Source organism: Parasteatoda tepidariorum, chromosome X1 (genome assembly GCF_043381705.1).
Source record: "Parasteatoda tepidariorum isolate YZ-2023 chromosome X1, CAS_Ptep_4.0, whole genome shotgun sequence".
Classification (NCBI taxonomy): domain Eukaryota; kingdom Metazoa; phylum Arthropoda; class Arachnida; order Araneae; family Theridiidae; genus Parasteatoda; species Parasteatoda tepidariorum.
The window spans coordinates 15,316,133-15,336,095 of record NC_092214.1 but is presented as its reverse complement, the minus strand read 5'-3'; the positions used below and the strand labels follow the sequence as shown (position 1 = coordinate 15,336,095).

The 19,963-nt window shown below is 28.5% G+C and overlaps 1 protein-coding gene across 3 annotated transcripts in view; it reads right to left on the bottom strand.

The window, feature by feature from the left end:
* LOC107436391 (uncharacterized) overlaps positions 1-19,963 on the bottom strand; it is a 77,521-nt gene that overhangs the window by 8,343 nt on the left and 49,215 nt on the right. Inside the window, exons 3-7 of one of the 3 annotated variants that reach the window (XR_011638246.1) lie at positions 14,003-14,176; positions 13,815-13,903; positions 12,277-12,339; positions 9,119-9,260; positions 7,414-7,555 (exon numbers count right to left, since the gene is read on the bottom strand). Coding sequence is in view for 2 of the 3 variants with exons in the window: in XM_043048386.2 (XP_042904320.1) it covers positions 9,119-9,260; positions 12,277-12,339; positions 13,815-13,903; positions 14,003-14,176 (468 nt within the window). In the remaining variant the exon portion in view is untranslated. The remainder of the gene's footprint in view (positions 1-7,413; positions 7,556-9,118; positions 9,261-12,276; positions 12,340-13,814; positions 13,904-14,002; positions 14,177-19,963) is intronic. The other 2 variants (XM_043048386.2, XM_043048385.2) reach the window with 2 other exon arrangements.

The following is a 19,963-nucleotide window of genomic DNA, read 5'->3' as shown; positions in this document are numbered from 1 at the left end:
TTAAGACCTTCAATTTGTATATTTTCTGACTTCATTTTTGATAAGAATTCTAAAAAAAAGATATTAAGGATAGTGATTGTTGAACGCTTGATATGTTAAATAATTCAAAGGAGTGGTCAAGATATTTTTGATTACACCAAGTATTAGAATGCAAGAGTTCTTTTAACTCAAGATCATTTGTTAGAGCATTAGCTATATCAGAATAATTTAAATAATCTTGAGTAAAACGATTCTGAATACAAGAAAATGCATCGGCCACAATATTTTCAGAGCCACCGATGTGGTGAATGTTAGTTGAAAATTGGGCTATAAAATTTGTTGATTAATTTGTCTAGGAGACAGCTTATCAAATTTTCAAGTAAAAGTATGAGCTAGAGGCTTGTGATATATAAAAATTATAAAATCTTTCCCCTCTAAGTTTCGCCTTTTAGATGAAATATTAAGAACAAATAAGCATTTTTTTTATTACGAGACTTGTTTGAATTAGCTATTTCAGAAGATTCTTTTTAATTTATAAATCCTAAATCAAGATTGCTATTTTGAGTTGTTTTTTTAAAAATTTTACAGTATATTCATTTTTGTAGTAATGTCTTGCAATGTAAAATTATCCTTCTCAGAAAACTATTCCTCAGTGAAATTGATAATTTATGAATTTTTGTTCATTGAAAACAATATATTATTAAATGATTTTTTCTCCAATAAATTTTAACAAATTATATCTTTTTAACTCCTAATTGTTAGCTTTGAGGTTCTTTGAACTTTAAGTTGTTAATTTCCGTCTCATTAAAAAGTTTTTTTTTTGTTTGATATATGTAGTAACTGCATGCAAATTCTGAGCAAAAAATATTACATAAATAGCGAATTCCTAAATTTTTCAGTTAAATCTTAAGAAATTATTCATACTAGAAACATATTTTAGCACTTAGTGATTAGATTAAAGAACAGGGAAAATTCCCTTAAAATATTATTTTTTTCCTTTTCATGGCTAAAAATATAGAACAGAATGAGCATAACAAAACTGATAAAATTTAATTTAATTATTTGACATATAATATTGTTACATTGCCGACTAATATTTTATGATTTGAATGTGTGAGATTACTAATGCAACTAATACAGGATGACAACAAATAATGGTCTGAAATATTTGTAAATTTATTTTCCTTAATCTATAAAAATTTAACTAAACAACAATGCTAACAGCTTGGACCTTTACTAAAACCATATTAAAAATGTTTCAAAGTGGCTGAACGTGTCTTGAAAATTTTCAGAAATAGGCTGCAGGTCTTCCGGAAACAATCAGTCTTATTTTCCTTGTCAAAACTCTCCTGGGGTCTAGCAGACATGCTGAAGTGTGTGGGATTGAGATAGAGTGTGAAGGGTGCTCATTCAGTGGATGTGATGAAATCTTGAAAATTGTCTTCATACCACTTTTGTATCATTTTTGCCTTGTGAGCCAGAGGAGTATTGTATTTAAATATCTAACTCGCACTTAACTTGAGGATTTCAAGTACGTACACTTCTTGGTGGATTTTGATCCTTTGATTTAAAAAAATGAGGAATGTCTTGTCATTGGTGCGAATTTTGCACCAAGCCATGAAAAGGTTACAATGATCAAGGATGGCAAAGGTATTGGAAGGTTCATCAAATCAGAATATGTGGTTTGGGGCCTGCTCCACAGTTAAAATCTTCTCATCTGTCAAGAGAGTCTGATCTCATTGATGACCTGAGGCCCAATTCTTGAATTGAAGGCATCTATGGAGTTGCAAAGCTTGAGGTTGGCCTCCCTCTCTACACTGATTTATGACTAGTTCTAGTCTCATGCCCGATTTATCTGCTCAGAGACACTCAAATTCAATTCTATTCACTTTTTGAAGATCTTGCAGTTCCTTCACCAATTGCCAGCTATCATATTATTCGAAAGAGTAAATGAAAATTCCCCAAATATCATTGTGGGTGAAATAAAATCCCTTAAAATAAGTGGCAGAGTGGGAACAAAGCTGCTCCTTATTTTCATCCAATCTATCACTTGCTAATGACTGCTTATAAAGAAAAAAATAATAACCATTATGATAGGAGTACTTCATTATTTTTCTGTTGTTGATGAAATAAACATTTTTTTCACTGCACGAAAATTTTTTTCTCAATATTTTTATTACTTCAGATTTTTACATTTAGGGCACGTTCCAATATTCACAGTGGTTACACTAGTTTCCCTCACCTATCATTCCCATATTAAAACTTTTTACACCAGTCTTCCCTTTATTCAAACTTGTGTCACCAGTTATGCATGAAGTACACCAGGTTTCTATGCAGTTTGTGTGACATCATTACCTTTATTTGTTTAAAAGCTGCATTTTTCTTTGGTAGAGATAGACAGCATTTTACTGTATTTTGAATAGATTTTACTATAAATTTATAGTAAAAACTTCTTTTACCATCCAAAATAAACTTTCTTGTATTAAATATAAGTCTAATAATTAATATAGAATATGGATTGTGTAGATGAATATGCTCTTATGTTGATGCTGTACATTGCAATGGATACTATTATTAAACATTATTTATTTCTGATAATGGTTTAAATCTATATTTGTTTTCAAGATTAGGATTTCATCCAAAATTCAGTTCATGTGGTAATTAGCTTTACTTGATAGATTCACATCAAAAGAATTTGGGCTTGTGATTTAGTTCAATAAACATATTTTGTTACAATAAAATTTTGATAAATCAAACAATTATCCAGATCTTTATTCTCAGATTTGTGATAGAGTTTCCCATATTAGTGAGAGAATTTCAGCATTAGTCGTAGTATTTTAGCTTCATATGCAAATGCTCATAATTATGTATTGTTTTTGTAAAAATTTCACTTAAACATTTTCCTCTAATGTATATTATTTTCAATATTAACAAAGCTAATCATCATTTGATAGCTAAATAAATTTCATCAGTGTTTTAAATTTGTTTCTTATATCCTGGACAACAATCCTATAACAGATCTGGAACCATGAATATTGTCTTAGATTAATAACAAATGATACTAGTTTATATCGTGTTAGTTTTAATATGAGTTTGGATTTCAAATTTAAATCATACTGATCAAGCCATTGACTGATCTGTGTTGTTAAAACTAGGCTTTCAATATCTTGACGTTAGGTTGATATTTGAAATTCTTTAGTATTAAATCATTTCTGACAACCACAACACAGTGATGATATGGATCTGTCCTGATCTGAAGCCCCTTTACAGATTAATAACAGATATTATATAAAATTTTAATTTGTGTGAAAGGATTTTAAATACAACCCCATGGTTAAGGCCATTGACTGGCCTGTGTTAGTACAACAAGGCTTTCAATGCCTGGAGCTTTAAGGTTAATATTTAAATTCCTTTCCCAAAATTTAACTAAAATAAATTTCGAACATCACACTACAATAAACATTCTAGGGTTATATTATAACATAATATTTCAACAATATGAACATTTTACATTCTATTTGTAAATTTCTATTTACTTTCCTTATTATTTCCTTACTTTTTTGTCTCAATGTTTCTACTTCTTGATTATTATTTTTTAATGCAAGGTATTCTTTACATCCACATGTTATGTGAATATTTATTTTTCATATCACTAACTTGAGGCCTTTTGAAATACTTATCAATGACTATTGCTATAGCACAAAAAGTGATATTGTTCATTTTAGAATTATACTACTAAATTTAACTTTCCGTACAGATTTTAAATAAAAACCTAAATAAGTGGGCTATTGACTAACCTGTGTCATCGTAAACTATCAGGTTAATATCTGAACTCATTTTAAAAATTTGAATTAAAACATTTCTGACAATTACAACTTAGTAAATATGATAGGGAGATTTAACTGATTATTTATGTGAGATATCGTCGCACATCCCATTATTTTACATCATTACAAATTACAGTTAAGTTTATGTTTAAGCTTGAGGTTATGTTTAAGCTAAGTTATGTTTAGTTAAGTTTAAATTTAAGCTTGATAGCAAAGGCTGCAGTCAATATTGTAATTTATAATAAAACTAATTTTAGTTAAAGTATTTATGACCAACATAGCATATTTATGATTGCAACAATGTTGGCAGATTTCAATATATATTGGTGAACTTCTTATTTTAGGTTTATTCTTGGATGTAAACAAATAAAAATGTGATAAACTTTATCCATAGTTTACCTCTTGTTTTGCTGCAAAAATTTTAATTAAAGTTTGTTAATTACTTTCCAAAAAAATAATCGAAAATGCTTGAAAGATTCAGGCCCCATTTTCTGTATGTTGATAATGATATTTCATTAACTTCCTTAAATTCAAGTGCATGCAATGGCAATAATACTCTATTATCTTATTAAGTATGTTTAAAAAAAGTACTTATCTTGTGTAATGAGGGGACAGTAAATTTCCTTTCTTGTGGCAGCAAATATTTAAGACTGCCCTTTCATCAGTGATTATTTCCTATTGATAGTTTATTTAAGTGTTTCTATTTTTTAATGTAATTAATGTAATTTTTGGTAAATTTGAAATAAATATAGCAAATTTATAAACTAACAACTAAATAAAATAACTCAAATCATATAAAATTATAACTGCAATCTTTTTTAAACGAGTCCTGCTGATTTGAATGGATTTTTGGTTTGTTTATTTAATGCAAATTTAAGGTGATTCTTCTACAGTAGACATAAACAATATATGATTTAATATTATTTCATTCTTAGAAGTATATAAAGATTTTTTTCTTGTAAAAAAATAAATAAAATTATGATACCAGTATATTTCGAAATAAAACAATAAATATTATACTGAGTAAATCTTTATTTTACTCTTTGATTTTGTTAAATATTTAAATATTAAACTTACTGGGATTGTGTATATATTTTAAAACAAAAATTTTTCAATTTGGAAAAATGTACAAAAACTATTATTGATATAAAATTAAGAAAAAAATAAGATTTTTTGAAAAGATTTTGCAAAAGACTCAATTGTTATTTTTTTCCCCTTTAACTTTAAATTTTGAACTTTGAATTAAAGAGAATCGAAAATAAACTAAAGGCTTATTAGTACTTCCTACATTCTATATTTTTTATTGCTCATATATGAGAGAAATTTTACTTTTAATAAACTAGATTTAAAAACTATATAAGAAAAACAAACTAATCATAAAGCATGCACAGAATTTTTTGCTTATAAAAAAGTCTAGAAATTCATTAACAAGCAATGAAAAAATAGAACACCCAAAAAATATATATACTACAAAAAAAAAGAATACTCAAATAATAAATGTAATCATGAATATATTTTTCGTAAAGATTATAAAAGAGGAGAGCGTATGCTTTTGGTTGCTAATGGCAACTAGAACCCAAACTAACCGCACTGATTGTTCCTAATTACTGTGCAAACTTAGAGTAACTGAGGTCATGCGACTAGTTCACTTCAGTGTCACCAGTGTGAATATAGGAAAGCGACCTGAGTTATAAAAAATATGCATCAATTTATTGCTTAAATTTACTGTGTTAAGAAAGTTTTAGAAATAACACCATTTCTAAGAGCAGGATTCAAGATTCCCAAAATGTCCAACAGTATTTAAGAAAATTTTCAGCTTTAAAAGTAGGAATATATAGCGCTTAACATATTAAAGACTTGCATCTGTTCTAAAACTGAAATTTTATTAAGCCATTTTTAACACAACATAGTATCACTACCGTATATTCCGGCGCATAACGCGCCCCAGCGTATAATGCGCACCCATAATTTCTAATAACTTTTTTTAAATTTTAAGATATACTCTTTGTATAACGCGCACGAAAATTTGGATTGTACATGTGCAATACTTCGTCTAGTATCAATAGATAACCAGAAAGCCTTTTAGTGTGGGACATGTTTAGGTCCCACCTTGCAGATAATACAAAAAAATTGTTGAAAGAATAACACCGATATGGCAGTTATTCCGGGCGGAATGACACTATTAGTTCAGCCATTGGACGTATGCTTAAACAAACCATTTAAAGCCAATTTAAACAAACAGTGGAACACTTGGATGTTGGAGGGCGAGAAAACCTTTACGAAAGGAGGACATATGCGTCATGCAAGTTTGGAAACAGTGTGAGAATGGATATTAAAAGCATGGGATGAAATTAAGCCTGAGATGGTCAGAAAATCATTCACAAAATGCAGTATTTCAAATAATCTGGTCGGATCAGAAGATGGCTGTTTACTTATGGATGAGGGTAACACAGATGATGAAGACGAAACAGATTGTGATGACGTGCCTGAAGAAATAACGGAAGACGAATATAATGAACTATTTATGTAATAACGAAAATCAATAAAGTATATAGGTGAAGGTATGTTATTTCATCAAAATAAAAGTATTTTTCTATAGTATTTAAATTTTTTTAATCTATAATTTTTTATATTCGGCGTATACCGCGCACCCGTAAATTCCAATGTTATTTTTTGTATTAAAAGTGCGCCGGAAAAATTATTAAATACGCCGGAATATACGGTACTTGAAAATGAGCAAAAGTTTTTAGAACAAAATAATTAAGTATTTTGTTCTACAAATTTTTGCTAAATAATTTGGTATTAGTTAGAAATTTTTTAAAATACACTAGACAACACAAAGTTATGTATCATGGAACAGGGTTCCTACTCAATTTTAGAAAAATTCCATTACTTTTCCAGGCATATCAGGTAAATTTCAATGGAAATCCAAACCAAATTTTATCTATAACATGCAATTTTTCATCAGAAAACTTTTGTTTCATTTGTAAGGTCGAATCTTAGATTTTGTGAGCAAAAACATATAATAGAACGAGAATGGAAACATGGGAATTTTCACTAATAAGTGGAATTTTATAAAAAAAATTTTGTATTTTATAAAATAACAATAGATGTTAGAATTATTGAACTCTAATCTTGATAACTGATTACTGCTACTGATAATTGCAAGACTGGTTATTTTCCAGGTATAATAAAGGAATTTTCCTGGTATAATAAAGGAATTTTCCAGGTATTTTGTAAAAATTCGCAGCTTTTCTTGACTATTTCCCGCTTTTTAGAATTAAAATAAAATTCCCTTACAAATCCAAGTTTTCTTTGTTCTCACTGACCCGTGGAAGCCATGTGGAAATAATCAGCCCTCTCGCCATCAGGAATAAAAACAGGTCTGCTTTTAATTTTAATGACAATGCCAGCTTTCAACAGCTTGATGGTAGGAGATCTGTTTATTTTGAAACACATAGCATTTTATTATCTCGTTAAGATGCAGTTATGATAAATATTTACAAGAACAAAATTTGTTAATTTTCCATACAATGATAACTAGCAAAGAAAGGAATAAAACAATCTACTAAACATTTAATATGAACTAAGAGTTATTATCACCCACCTCTGGTGGAATATAATCAGGGGTTCCACAAAAAGTAGAAGTTTTAGCATATGGATCAAGCATTTCAGATTTGCACATGCCAAAATCAACAAGATGAACATGGCCGGTCTTGTCAAATAAAATATTGTCTAATTTGATATCTCTAAAAGCATGCAAATTTAAAATATTAGCACATAAAAAAAACATTAAGTGCAAATCATTCAAAAAGATAGAAACAAATTTACAAACTAAGAACAAAACAGACTAAAAGCTATAAATAAGATATTTTGGTTGAATTTTTAATAGAGTATTATTTATTTTATATTATAATGTCTGTTGAACAATCGTCTCAATTCTAAGCTTACGATTATCAGTGTTCAACTCTGTAGCCTTATGATTTTGAACCAACGCCAAAACACAAGGGAACTTTTGGATTAAGTATTGGGAGAAATTTGTCTTCTTAGAGGTCTTCTTGATGGAATTATTCTGCATTTGCATTACATGGAGAGGAAAACCGCCAACCATCACTGGGATTCGAAACTGGGACACCTCATTGAAAAACGAGTGCTCTATTCCCCGAGCCACCATGGCTAAAATACAGTTTTTTTTGCCGTATGCCTGTTAAGGCAGTGGGGGTGCGATTGTTCCTGTTTTTCAGTGACGCCATCTATGGCCAGGAATTCGACTTCTGCCACGCCATTCACACAACCACAACCGGTTTATAGGGCGGGTCACATTCACACACAAAGGAGAAAGGACATAAACACACACAGAGAGAAAGAAACATCCATGCCTTGCCCGGGATTCAAACCCAGGACCTTTCTGATGCAAGGACAGTTCCCTGCCCCCTACACAGGCTGGTCCGCCTTAAATACAGTGTTAGTGTTAATAAAACATAATTGACGAATATCTTTGATAACTACAGTTTATGTTATCAAATTGAGGTTCTAAAAACCTTGGCCCTGAATGAATATAAATTCTATAGAAAAAAAATATAAATGAAAGTAAAGTTTCAAACCCTTGTATGCAATGCTAAAAACCAAATGTTTAATATTAGACATGCGAGTTGTGGTGGCTTAGGGATAGTGTTCAAGGTGATAGGGATAGTGCTAATGAGGTGAATTGGGTTTGAATCCCAACGATGGCTGGCCAAATGAATTCCGCATCTGGCTCGCACCAACCACAGTACTGATGTAAAATATCCTCAGTGGTATACAGATTTTCAGTTAGAGTTCCCTTGCCATCAGGCTAATCATGGGAGGTTTTCCTCTCCATGTAACACAAATGCATGTTAGTTCCATCAAAGAGTCTTCTACGAAGGCAAATTTCTCCCAATACATGATCCAGGAGTTCCCTCTTCTGGATTGGGTTCAAAATTAGAAGGCTATGAAGTTGAACAATGGTAGTCATAAGCCCAAAAATTGGGTCTGCTGTTCAGCCACAGTTATAGAATAAAATATTAGACATGCATTAAAGAAGAAAAAAAATCAGTGCATCATATTTTAAGCATAATAAATAACATGCAGTTGTAAATATAGATTTTTCTGTTTGTGACTTCAATGACAAGAGCAATTTTTTCTGCACAATTAGCAAGAAAATATAAATAAGCTCAAACTGCAAATAAAGTTAGGAACACTTCTGACACTACATAATCAGAGTATACACAAAATCAGCAAGAAACATTTCCCCAGTTAACTCATGCTGAAAACTTATTTATTATGCATACTTCTGGAGCTACATAATTTGGTGTTCCACAGAAATTGCAAGTCATTCGCTCTTCATTATAAATTTGACACTGACACATTCCAAAATCAACTAGATGAATATGTCCCTCTTGATCCAACATTACATTGTCCAACTTGATATCTCTGAAAGCAAATTAGTTTTCTGCACTTTTCAGTCAAAAGAAAAAAAAGCCTTTAATGGGCAGATTTTTTTTTTAGAAATTCAAATCTTAGATAAACAAGCTTAAACATTTATAAGCATCTTATCAATAAGGTAAAAGCTTAAAAACAGTGATCCTGCCTGGCTTTAAAAACTTAAGTCCTTAGGACTCAAGGCTTCTCAATTTCTAGGTCCTTTTTTTATTAAATGAGTGTCCCCATTTAAAATAATACAAATCTCTACTTTAATGATAGACATAAAAAATAAATATTTTATGATGAGGAAAAATTTGATTAATAATTAATTCAATAATAGTTCCATAAAGAACTAAAACCAGAATTTCTGTTGTCTTAAAAAAATGAAGAGTTTTTAAGACTAGAAATTTTTCTTTTCTTACTAATATTGACACATAATGCCGATTTGCTCATTTAAAATAACGCTTCACTAAGGGTAGGAGGAAACAAGTATCACTGAAAACTGAATATTACGTTTTTATTTACGTGTAAAAGAGTTTTAAAATGAGCAAATAACATAAGACAGCTTTAGCATAACTTAATGATTAACAAGAAATAATATGAAACAATTTTGTTCCAGTCTGGAAATATAATGGAATAGATTATTGTAACTAACTTAAGTTGCCATTTATTTTTGCTGGAAAATACCATTAATAAAATACTATATGAAATGAAAATTCAAAATTTGATTGTAGCAATTGTGCCACCGGTTAAATTTTGAGTGAACTTATCTTATTAAGTCAATGGGAAAGAAATAAGATTGTGTTATTTTTTCCTTCTTTGACTTATTTTATTTAACTTTATATATTTTAGTGACAGCGCTTTGAACTGATATCATCAAAGTAGTTTTAAATTTGTCATCACATATTCTGCTCTTTGCATGAATACTAATCTTTTAAATTTATATTTTTATCCAGTAGCAGAAACTTCTATTGATCTGTAACACCATGGGGAGAACACAATACCAAAACAAGTTTAAAACAAAACAGAGGGAAAAAAAACTATTCAGTCAGTACTTTTTCATTACAAAAAAAAAAAAAATGTATGGAATAGCTTGAAATTTGTTGCTTGAAAGAAATTCCTCTGAAATAATTTTTTATAACAGTAAAAAATAAAGAAATAAAAATTTTAAATAAAGACAAATATGCAAGAAATAACGCTTTCCACTATTAAACAATAAATTTAAGATTAATGAAATATTATTTTCATTGTTTTGTTTAGGAGACATCATACTTGCATTATCTATTACGGCCGATTAAGGGAATGCTTTATTTAAATTTTCTAAGTATTAGTTATAGTTTCTTTTAGTAGTATGTCATAAGTGGAACCAAATTTGCCTACTTTTATTCAGTTGAATATCCACTATTTTATAAAACCATTAAATCAAAAAAAAAACTAAATTTTTTTTGATTTAATGGTTTTAATAGTTAAAAAAAAATTAAATTTTTTTTTTACAAAAACATTCAAAACCTATTCAAAAACCTCACTTTTCTTTGCCAATTTTCTAATTCCTTTCTTCTTAAAACACAATCTATTTATGATAGACTGATAAGCTTTGGTTGCTTCTATCTCTTAATACTAGGAATCAGTACAGACGATTTATGAAAATTGATTCAAAGCTTTTTTAGCTTGAGTAATACACAAAAACTAGAAAGTTTGTTTTGAAACCAATAGTTAAGCAATAACTACAAAACAGTTAAGCAATAACTATACTTTTTCTGAAAAACTTTTTTTTAATCTGACATTTAATTACCATTGATTAAATATCACAGTGAAATAATTCTTAGAAATTGCTACCCTAACTGCAAAGTAACAAAGATTTTTTCATTTAGTTTATATAGTAAAATAAGATCTGAAAATTTTAATGTGCCTATTTTCTGTTTGAAAATATTTAAAGCAATACTCCTCATTTGAAATTTAATTATTAAGATATGTATTATTGATTACTCCTTGCTAAAAGAAAAAAACAATTTTAATTTAGAAAATAATTGAGGTGAAAAATGCTGACTATTATTATTTGCATCTTACGAAGTTTATGACTCATAAACTCATGGTTTTTCTTTCTTTTTTTTCAAGCCATACTTTGTCTGAATAAAACAAAACATTGGATTATTTGTGATTTCCTTTTGCATAAATTTTTAGACATTAATATTCCAATTTGTTACATTTAAAGTGATTTCTTATTAGTTCTGTTTACTACACATATTATTTAGTAGCTATAAGTGTAATTAAATTAATATTTATTATTAATTTAGCATTTTTTATTAATCTTGAAAATAATTTAGAACTAATTTTGTATTAATTTACTTGTTTATTATGTTTTTGAATTAGTTCAATACAAGGTTGGGTTTTTGGTGTCAAAAACTGGTTTTTGACATGACACATCAAAAATAGTCATAAGCTGTCCAGGGTGCATAGCAAAATCCTTTAACAAAAATAACCACTTTTTGCATACTTTTTAAGCACTAAAAAATATTTTTAAGCACTATATACATTAACAAAATAATTTTCAAAGACTTTACATGACCATGATAAACAAACTAAATCACTTATCCAGGCTTTAAAATAAATTATGGTGATAAAGAGATAATTTGGTAGCAATTATTAGGAGTTGGTGAGCAGTGGAGAACAAAGGGAGCACTTAGCGAATGAAATATTTTTGAATTAAATCACAAATTGAGAAGACAAACAATGCATGAAAGTAAAAGATATTTGAATATAAAATGTATGTGTCACACTCTATTGTGCTTTAAATGTTGTTTGTATTTGATTTTAAATCATTTTGGTCTGATAAAACATTTAAAAAGTATGCAATTTGATCACCATTTTTCCCCCACAGGAATTTAATATTTAAAGAAATGCATGTCAACACAGAAATATTATCATCAGCACAAATTTAAAAAATAGATTATTTTGAAATATGAGAGAAAATACTCAAAACATGACGGATAACATTAAATGAGAATGAAAATATTTATAACATTACCTGTAAACTATTCCTCTCTTGTGAAGAAATTTCAATGCACTGACAATTTCAGCTCCATAGAACCTTTAAAAAAAAAAGTTTTTGTTAATATTGTTTTTATCATTAACTAATTCATTAATAGTAGATAACTAATTCTAGGATGCACATTAATAAATTTGAACAATCTCGTGGCTTTCAGTACCGTAGCTCTTAGAGTTTTTAAATTATAATAAAAGAATTTTTAGTTTTCATGAAATTCATTTGAAAAATGTATTTCAAGTTGTTTAAAATACAATTTATTTGAATCATTCATTCATTTTTATATTCATATTTATACTTAAATAAGCCCAGTAATATTTCCTCCAAATAGCTAAGATCAACTACTTGAAAATATCATTTACTTTTTTCCTTTTCTACCATTACATCATAATAATTTTCATTTAAGTTTTTGGAAGCTTAATCAGTATGTTAAGGCAATAAAAATTGTAAGAATATTTTAAAATTTTCTTCACAGCAGAATCTTTACAAAGCAAGCAAGTTATTCCTGATCTCCAGAAACAAAGTTAAACAATGGAAAAAGTGTATGTTAATTTTATATTTATTAAAAAATTAGAAGAACTCATTGATAAAACATCTAATAAGTCATTATATATTATATTCTATTGTCAATGTATAATCCTCATGGTTTTATTCTGATTGCTTTGACAGTAATTCTACGAATTGCCACATGGTTTAAAAATCTAGGTAACTTCAATACAACATTATGACACATAATTTTAGGTGGAAACATTGAATAAATTTTTTTAATGCTCTCATTTTGCACTAATTAAATTGTAAATTCATGAGGTCTTGCTGTTCAGTTTTTTGTCTGTTATCATCAGGGGTCTGTCCAGGCCGAATTTACTACCGTTTAGCGGTACCTTCACAGATTCAACTTTAGGAAAAACGGTAGTTTCACAAATTCAATTTTAGGAAAAACGGTAGTTTCACAAAATACTTTTTCTTAAAATTTTATTTTTGTATCCCTTAAGAAACGATAAATCCATATTTTTGTGTTGATTTTTTAATATAATTTTTAATTTTTCACAAATTATGTCTAAATTTTCACAAAATAGGTACCTCTTAGAAAAACCTAGACAGACCCCTGATCATGATATAGTTTTTCAAGGTTTCTAAAAACACTATATTTTTACTACAACATTTTAACGGGCAAATTTCAAATCAAACACTCAAATAATCGCTTACTGACAAGCTCGATTTCATCATAGTTTCTCATTACTTATCAACTGTTCTCGCAGCATTTCAATGGATTTCCACACAGTTTTTAAAATCTCGATATTTTTAACATTAATATCATTACAACAAGTGAGTTTTGAATCAAGTGGAGCAATTAAATTTTATTCCTTTTATGCAAATTTCATTGTTAATTCACATGGCTTTATCAATCACTTATTTATTTAGATTATATTACAAAAGTGCCATGTTTTTGTAAGTACTAAGAAACTTCTTAAAACAGATAAAAATAATTTTGTGATAGTTTTCGAAAAGTTAGTACTTACATAGCTCTAGATTCTTCAAACTGACCATTTTGAATATGAAACATAAGGTCACCTCCATTTAAATATTCCATAACAAAGAAGAGATAACTCTGTGCGACATAAAAAAAGTTATGGTTGAATTACAATTGCGAACAGGTCTACAAAATGCTTAAAATTATTTAAAAACAAGAATAATATTTTAATCTTACGTCAGTCTGAAAAGTACAATATAATTTGCACAAATAAGGATGTTGTGTGCCAAGGGCTAAAACTCTTCTTTCAATCATAGCACTTTCTACATCATCATCTTCAAGTACAGTATCTTTTCTCAAACATTTAACGGCAAAAAACATGTCATGATCTTTCAGTTCAGCCAGTAACACCTAACAAAACAATAAAAAATATCTAATTTTTAAACATCCTATAAGACTCTAAACATTACATTTTATTGATAGTTTAATAAAAAAAAATATTTCTTTTAGCTACACTAATTAAATAACTAAATTTATATATAATACTTTATAATTATATAGCTATTGAAATAATTAATCATAGTCTATGATAATATATTAGGCTGCATTATTATTAGGGCTGCAGGTCTGTTGGGGTGCGGAATACTGTTAATTTGTCTTTTTTCCCCTAAAATGTGCAAATTTCTCAATACGTTTTGATTTGCACAAAAATTGCTCAAAATTTTAATTTTTGAACTTATTATTTTTATTTAAGAGAATTTTTAACTTTCCTGAAGCCTAAAATTGAACATGTAAAATTGATTAGACATTTAGGGGAGTGAATCAATAGCAAAAGGACAAGAAAATAGTTCAGAGATAATACCAATCTTGTCAAGTAAGGTGGTCTTTCTACACTTAAGAAGGGTGATAGATTGATTAGGATTACTTTCCTGTAGTCCATAAGAATACTAAAGAAATTGGAATCACAAAAGGAAAATTTTACAAATAAAATCTTTGACATAAAAATTGTTACACAGGCTATTGCACTGAGTAATGAAATTTCTACTGCCTTTGTACATATCCAGGCAATTTTTCCTGGGCAGTTTCTTGTGATTTCTTAAATAGGGGTAAGATTTTTAGATGAGAGGGAGATAAGGCTTTTGTAATTAGTAGTTTGAATGTAGAATGTTTAAGTTTTCCAAACACAGTAGGGAGGGGGTTCATTGGCATTTTGTAAACCAGGCCTTTGTGTTTAGAAACAGATGACTTTGTCACAAAAGGAATATTTGGTACCTTTCTCATTCATTGGTCTGATAGCAGGAAAGTTAGAAAGAAGGTTTTATAGGATAAAATTAGTTTATATTTTTAAAGCTAGTCCCATTTTTTCCCAAACCCTGCTGATAAGTTTGTTAGTTAAAAATATGAGCCATATGAGTATAGCAACTGCTTTTGAGTGATGTTAACAGTTCAAAAAAGGAACTTTTGAAGTTAGAAAAATCCTTTTATTTTGTAGCACATGCAATGTTCCTGTTGATTTCTCAAGAAAAAATATTTGCGATAAACACTTGAAAAGTAAAATTCACTAAAAGAAGATTGCTGGTGAACAGAGAGTAATTCAAGCAAGTATTACTTCCTTGTTTGAAAAAAAATCTTCAAGACCAACATCACACTGTGGAGATTTCTAAATTGGTTGGTGTTTTGCAGCAGCAAATATTCCATTGCATAAACTTGATAATCCGGCATTGAAAAGTTATTTGACAATTCACTCAAAGACATAGGTACTAAGCTCCAGTCACCTACGAAGCCACTATCTACCTAAGACTCAGGAATTTCGCAAAAGTCAAGTTGTAGATGTTCTAACATCTACCACTGGTGTTAGCACTGTCACAGATGAAACAACAGACTCTAAAGACTTATATTCTAAACATGTTAGCTGTTCCATTAGTAGAAATACAAAACAACGATTTGAACCTTTCTTTTCATTTTTTCTTGAAAGTATTGCACTAGAAAGTGTAAATTTCAAAGTTATTAGCAATACAATTATTCAGTGTTGCCAAAGCTAAAAACTTTGCTTTAAAGGTATAACATCTTTCGTAACGGACAACGCACCTTATATAAACAAAGCCTGGGGAAAAAGCTTTTTTTTTAAAATTCTGTTCATGTTATTTGTAATGCTCATCTTTTAAATCTCTTGGGAGAAATATAGCAAAATGAGTTTAAAAATGTAAATTACTTTGTAGTTCATATCAAGCGTGCAATTACAGTGTGTTCTTCACTTATAGGTTGCTTTTGAGCATTTTTGGAAGAAAAGGGTAAAAAAGCTGTTTTACGACCCGTTCCTGTGCAAACTAGATGCAAGAGCTGGTTTGAAGCTTATTTATTCCATGTAAATTATTTGGATATGTACACTGAGTTTTTTGATAAGGAGAAAGAAAATAGAAGCAGCTCAGTTTTAAGCACAATTTGTGAAGAATGTCAAGATTCAGGTTTGAATACAGATTTAAAAGAAATTGAAAAATATGCACCATTAATTTTGAATCAATTGATTTTATTTGAAAAACAAAGAACTAATTCACATAATATTTACAATGAAATATCTGATTTCTCAAAGGTATTGGAAAGCAAATTAAAATGATGCTGTGAGCACTTAAAACCAAAAAATGCTCTAGTAAAAAAAAATTCTGCTGAGTAAAAAAAAAATTCAAAATTATTTTTTTAAAAGCAGCAGTGATAAACAGAGATTTCGCTAGCCAGCCTTAAGCTTTTTCAAAGCATGCCGAGTTTTTGATTCTAGTCATTATAAATATTTAACTGTTTTGAATGAAGAGGACAATTCTTCAGTTTTTGAACATATCCCGATATTTGAGGATAAGGAAGAATTAATAAGTGAATTTAATTCTTACAAAGCAACGGTCAAGGAATTGTACATTGATGAAGGAAAATTGTTCCTGACTGAATGCTATCCAATTTTAGCAATTTGATGTTTGTCTGTGCCTACAAACAGGGTGGACGCATAAAGATCGTTTTCTAAGTACAAAAATGTATTAAGTGATTGATAACGACAAGTTTTTCCCATGACAAACTTGCAGTCCTAATTATTATTGAGTAAAATTCATTTCAAATGTAGGGTTGAATACCACCTAATTTCTTTTCTTTTGTTCATTTATACAAAGCATATCAGCTAGAATTTTCTTCAAAAAATTGAATTATTAATCTATTATAGTAAAAGCTTGATCTAATAAATACTGGATAATACAGAAACTACGTAAATATGACATGTTTTCCAGTCACCATCAAAATGCTATTATTAAAGATACTAAAGTGTCTTTGTACCAAAGTAAAAATTACCAGCATTTGCCACTAGCAACAACTTATGATAAAAACAAGATTCAGTGTTATCAATGACAGATCATTTATATACTCTTGTGTTATGATCTTTATTTAAATATTAAATGTATGTATTTGCTTATAACAATAAAGTCTGCATAATTACAATTCCATCTGCTATTGTGAATAGTCATTATTAGGAAGTAAAAAAAATAATATATTTTTTTAAAGCTGAAAAATGCTTGATAATATATTTTACAAAACTTAAATTATGACGTTTACTTCCTTGTTACATTACTAGTTACCTTGTTACATTATTAGTTTTATAAAACAATTAATAAGAAAAAACAAATATTTTGCTTTTACAAGTGCTTACAAATACTGGTTTGGTTCCTATCAAACTTCTGAAGTTAAATCCATCAGTTCACTTAACAAATCACAAGACAGGTTGTTTTTTTATAATATTGTTTAACGCTACTCAACAGCAGTAGTCAAAATGTATTGCCTAATACACTTAACAGATAAAACTATGTAGTACATAAAGGAAAAAAGAAATCTTAAATAAAACAATATTACACATAAAACTTAGTGAATACCTTTCTTACATTACAATTTTATAATTTATACAACTCTCATTTAAACTCAATTCTTACTAGAATTATATCGGAAGATTAAACTCATTTTAAATAAACTCCACAAAGAGATCTGAAAATACTGTTTAAATTATACAAAACTTGAGTTAAAATTATCTTTCAAAATAGTACACTAGTGAGTTGTTCTTTTATTTCACTATTGTAAAATTTTAAACTTTAATAAACATTTTCCCTTTCATGAAAATGAATAAGACCCTTAAGGTGTTTGAAACAATAAATAAGGTAGAAAAGATAAGGGGTGCTTTCAAATGTAACATTCAATATTTTTGACACCCTTCTCCCATTTGTTGAAATTTATCACGCTTCACAATACCTCCTACCCGCCTTTGTTACAGGACATTAAATAAACATATACTTGCAGTTCAGCAACAAGACATACCTTATCATTTTTTAAATTTTATTTTCAATATTTAACAATGTGATTTATGATAAATAAATATAACAATAACAATGATTACATGTGTAATAAGAGTCTAAAATGATGAAAGGAATGAAAATGAAAAAGTAACGAATATTTAGTCTGTCAATTTTAAAAGTTTCCATTTTAATAAAAATGTGCACTGTCATAGCTCTTATCGTAATCCATTGACAAAAACTCCCACTGTATACTTCAAGTGTGACATCATTTAAGAAAAGTCCTTAAGTCTCGAGAATCCTAAAATATTTTTGTATAGTTTGTGAACTGTTTTTAAATCCATGTCAAATTTTTAAAATTGTTAATCATATTTTATATTTGAAGAGAAATTAATAATTTAGAAAGAGTTTATTTAGAAATTAAAACTAAAAAATTTCATTTAAATAAATTAATAATTGCTTCAACAAAATTAAAAACACTAAAATTTATGTTTTTATTTAAAAAGACAGATATTCTGTGAATAGAAAACAATAGTATCCTTGTTGATAAGTTGCGTTTTTCTTGAACCATTGAGATTTTAGAATCAGTAGCACACACAAATTAAGTTAAAACTTATATTTAATTTTTTTTCTTAAAAATAAGTAAGAATATTAACACTTGACAGTTAGATTAAATTCAAGAGTAAAGCATTAAATGTAAAATACAGCCTATTTTATGAAATTTGATAACATAGTGAATTTGAGAATTTGCCCCTTAGCATAACTAACATCTGAGCTTGTGTAAGATTTTTTTTTTCACGATTGTTTGATCTATACTTTAGAATATAGTCTTATTGGAAAATTTAATTATGCTCAAGAAAACATAAAAATAATAGGCCCAATTTTGAGAGTAAAAATAAACTAAATATTAAATAGATTACGATTATTAATGATAAAATAGATTCTTGTTTGTAAAGAATATTATCATAACTTTAACTTATTGTGAGACTTAATAATATAAAATAAAGCATATTATTTCTAAAGAGCTGGACTGGTTCAATGGTAATGGTTCTGAGCTCCCATTGTGAAGAACAGAGTTTCAGTCCACTGCATCAGCTTTAAGCCCACCCAGCTTAAGAACATTATATACCAGCTTGTCTAGGAAATAAAGGTGGTAGATGCACAATACCATCTTTGTGCAGTTGGTTAAGAAGTTGTTAAACCTTAACTTTTATGACCACCCAGACCATAATGAGCTGCTCTAGAAATGCTTAAACTTTTTAATTATTAATAAAATTATTTTTATTACTTTATTTAAAAAAAAAATAATTTTAAAAATTATTATAAAAACTAATAATTTTTTTTAATTTTCAAATAAAATATTATTTACAATTATTTATTAATATAATTGGCATTCTAAATTAGGGGTACACAACCTGCGGCCCGCGGGCCAAATGCGGCCCTTCGACTGCTGAAGTGCGGCCCGCGAGAGCTTCTAAACACAATAAAAAAATTTTAAAAAATGGCAATTTTTAATCGCACTTTTAAGTCATCACGTTTTGACCCAATCAATTTTAACAGATTCTTTAGTAAATGTACGTTTAAGCCGATTTTATCGTAAATATAAATGATTTTTTTTAAACGGTTATTTCTGATTTTCTACGTGATTTCGAAAACCCGGAATTTTTATTACGATGCGAGTTTCAGATCGCAAATTTAAATAATCACTTTTTGTGCACTTTATTTGTGACGATTTCATCTTAAATCTAAGTGATTTTTTATCTTTTTTTTTTATTCTTTCTTTTTTTTCAGCAATTTTTTTCGACAGTTATTGCTATGCGTTCCCATGTATTATAAAAAATTCCAATTGTTCTATTACGACATACAAATTTTAAATCATGCATTT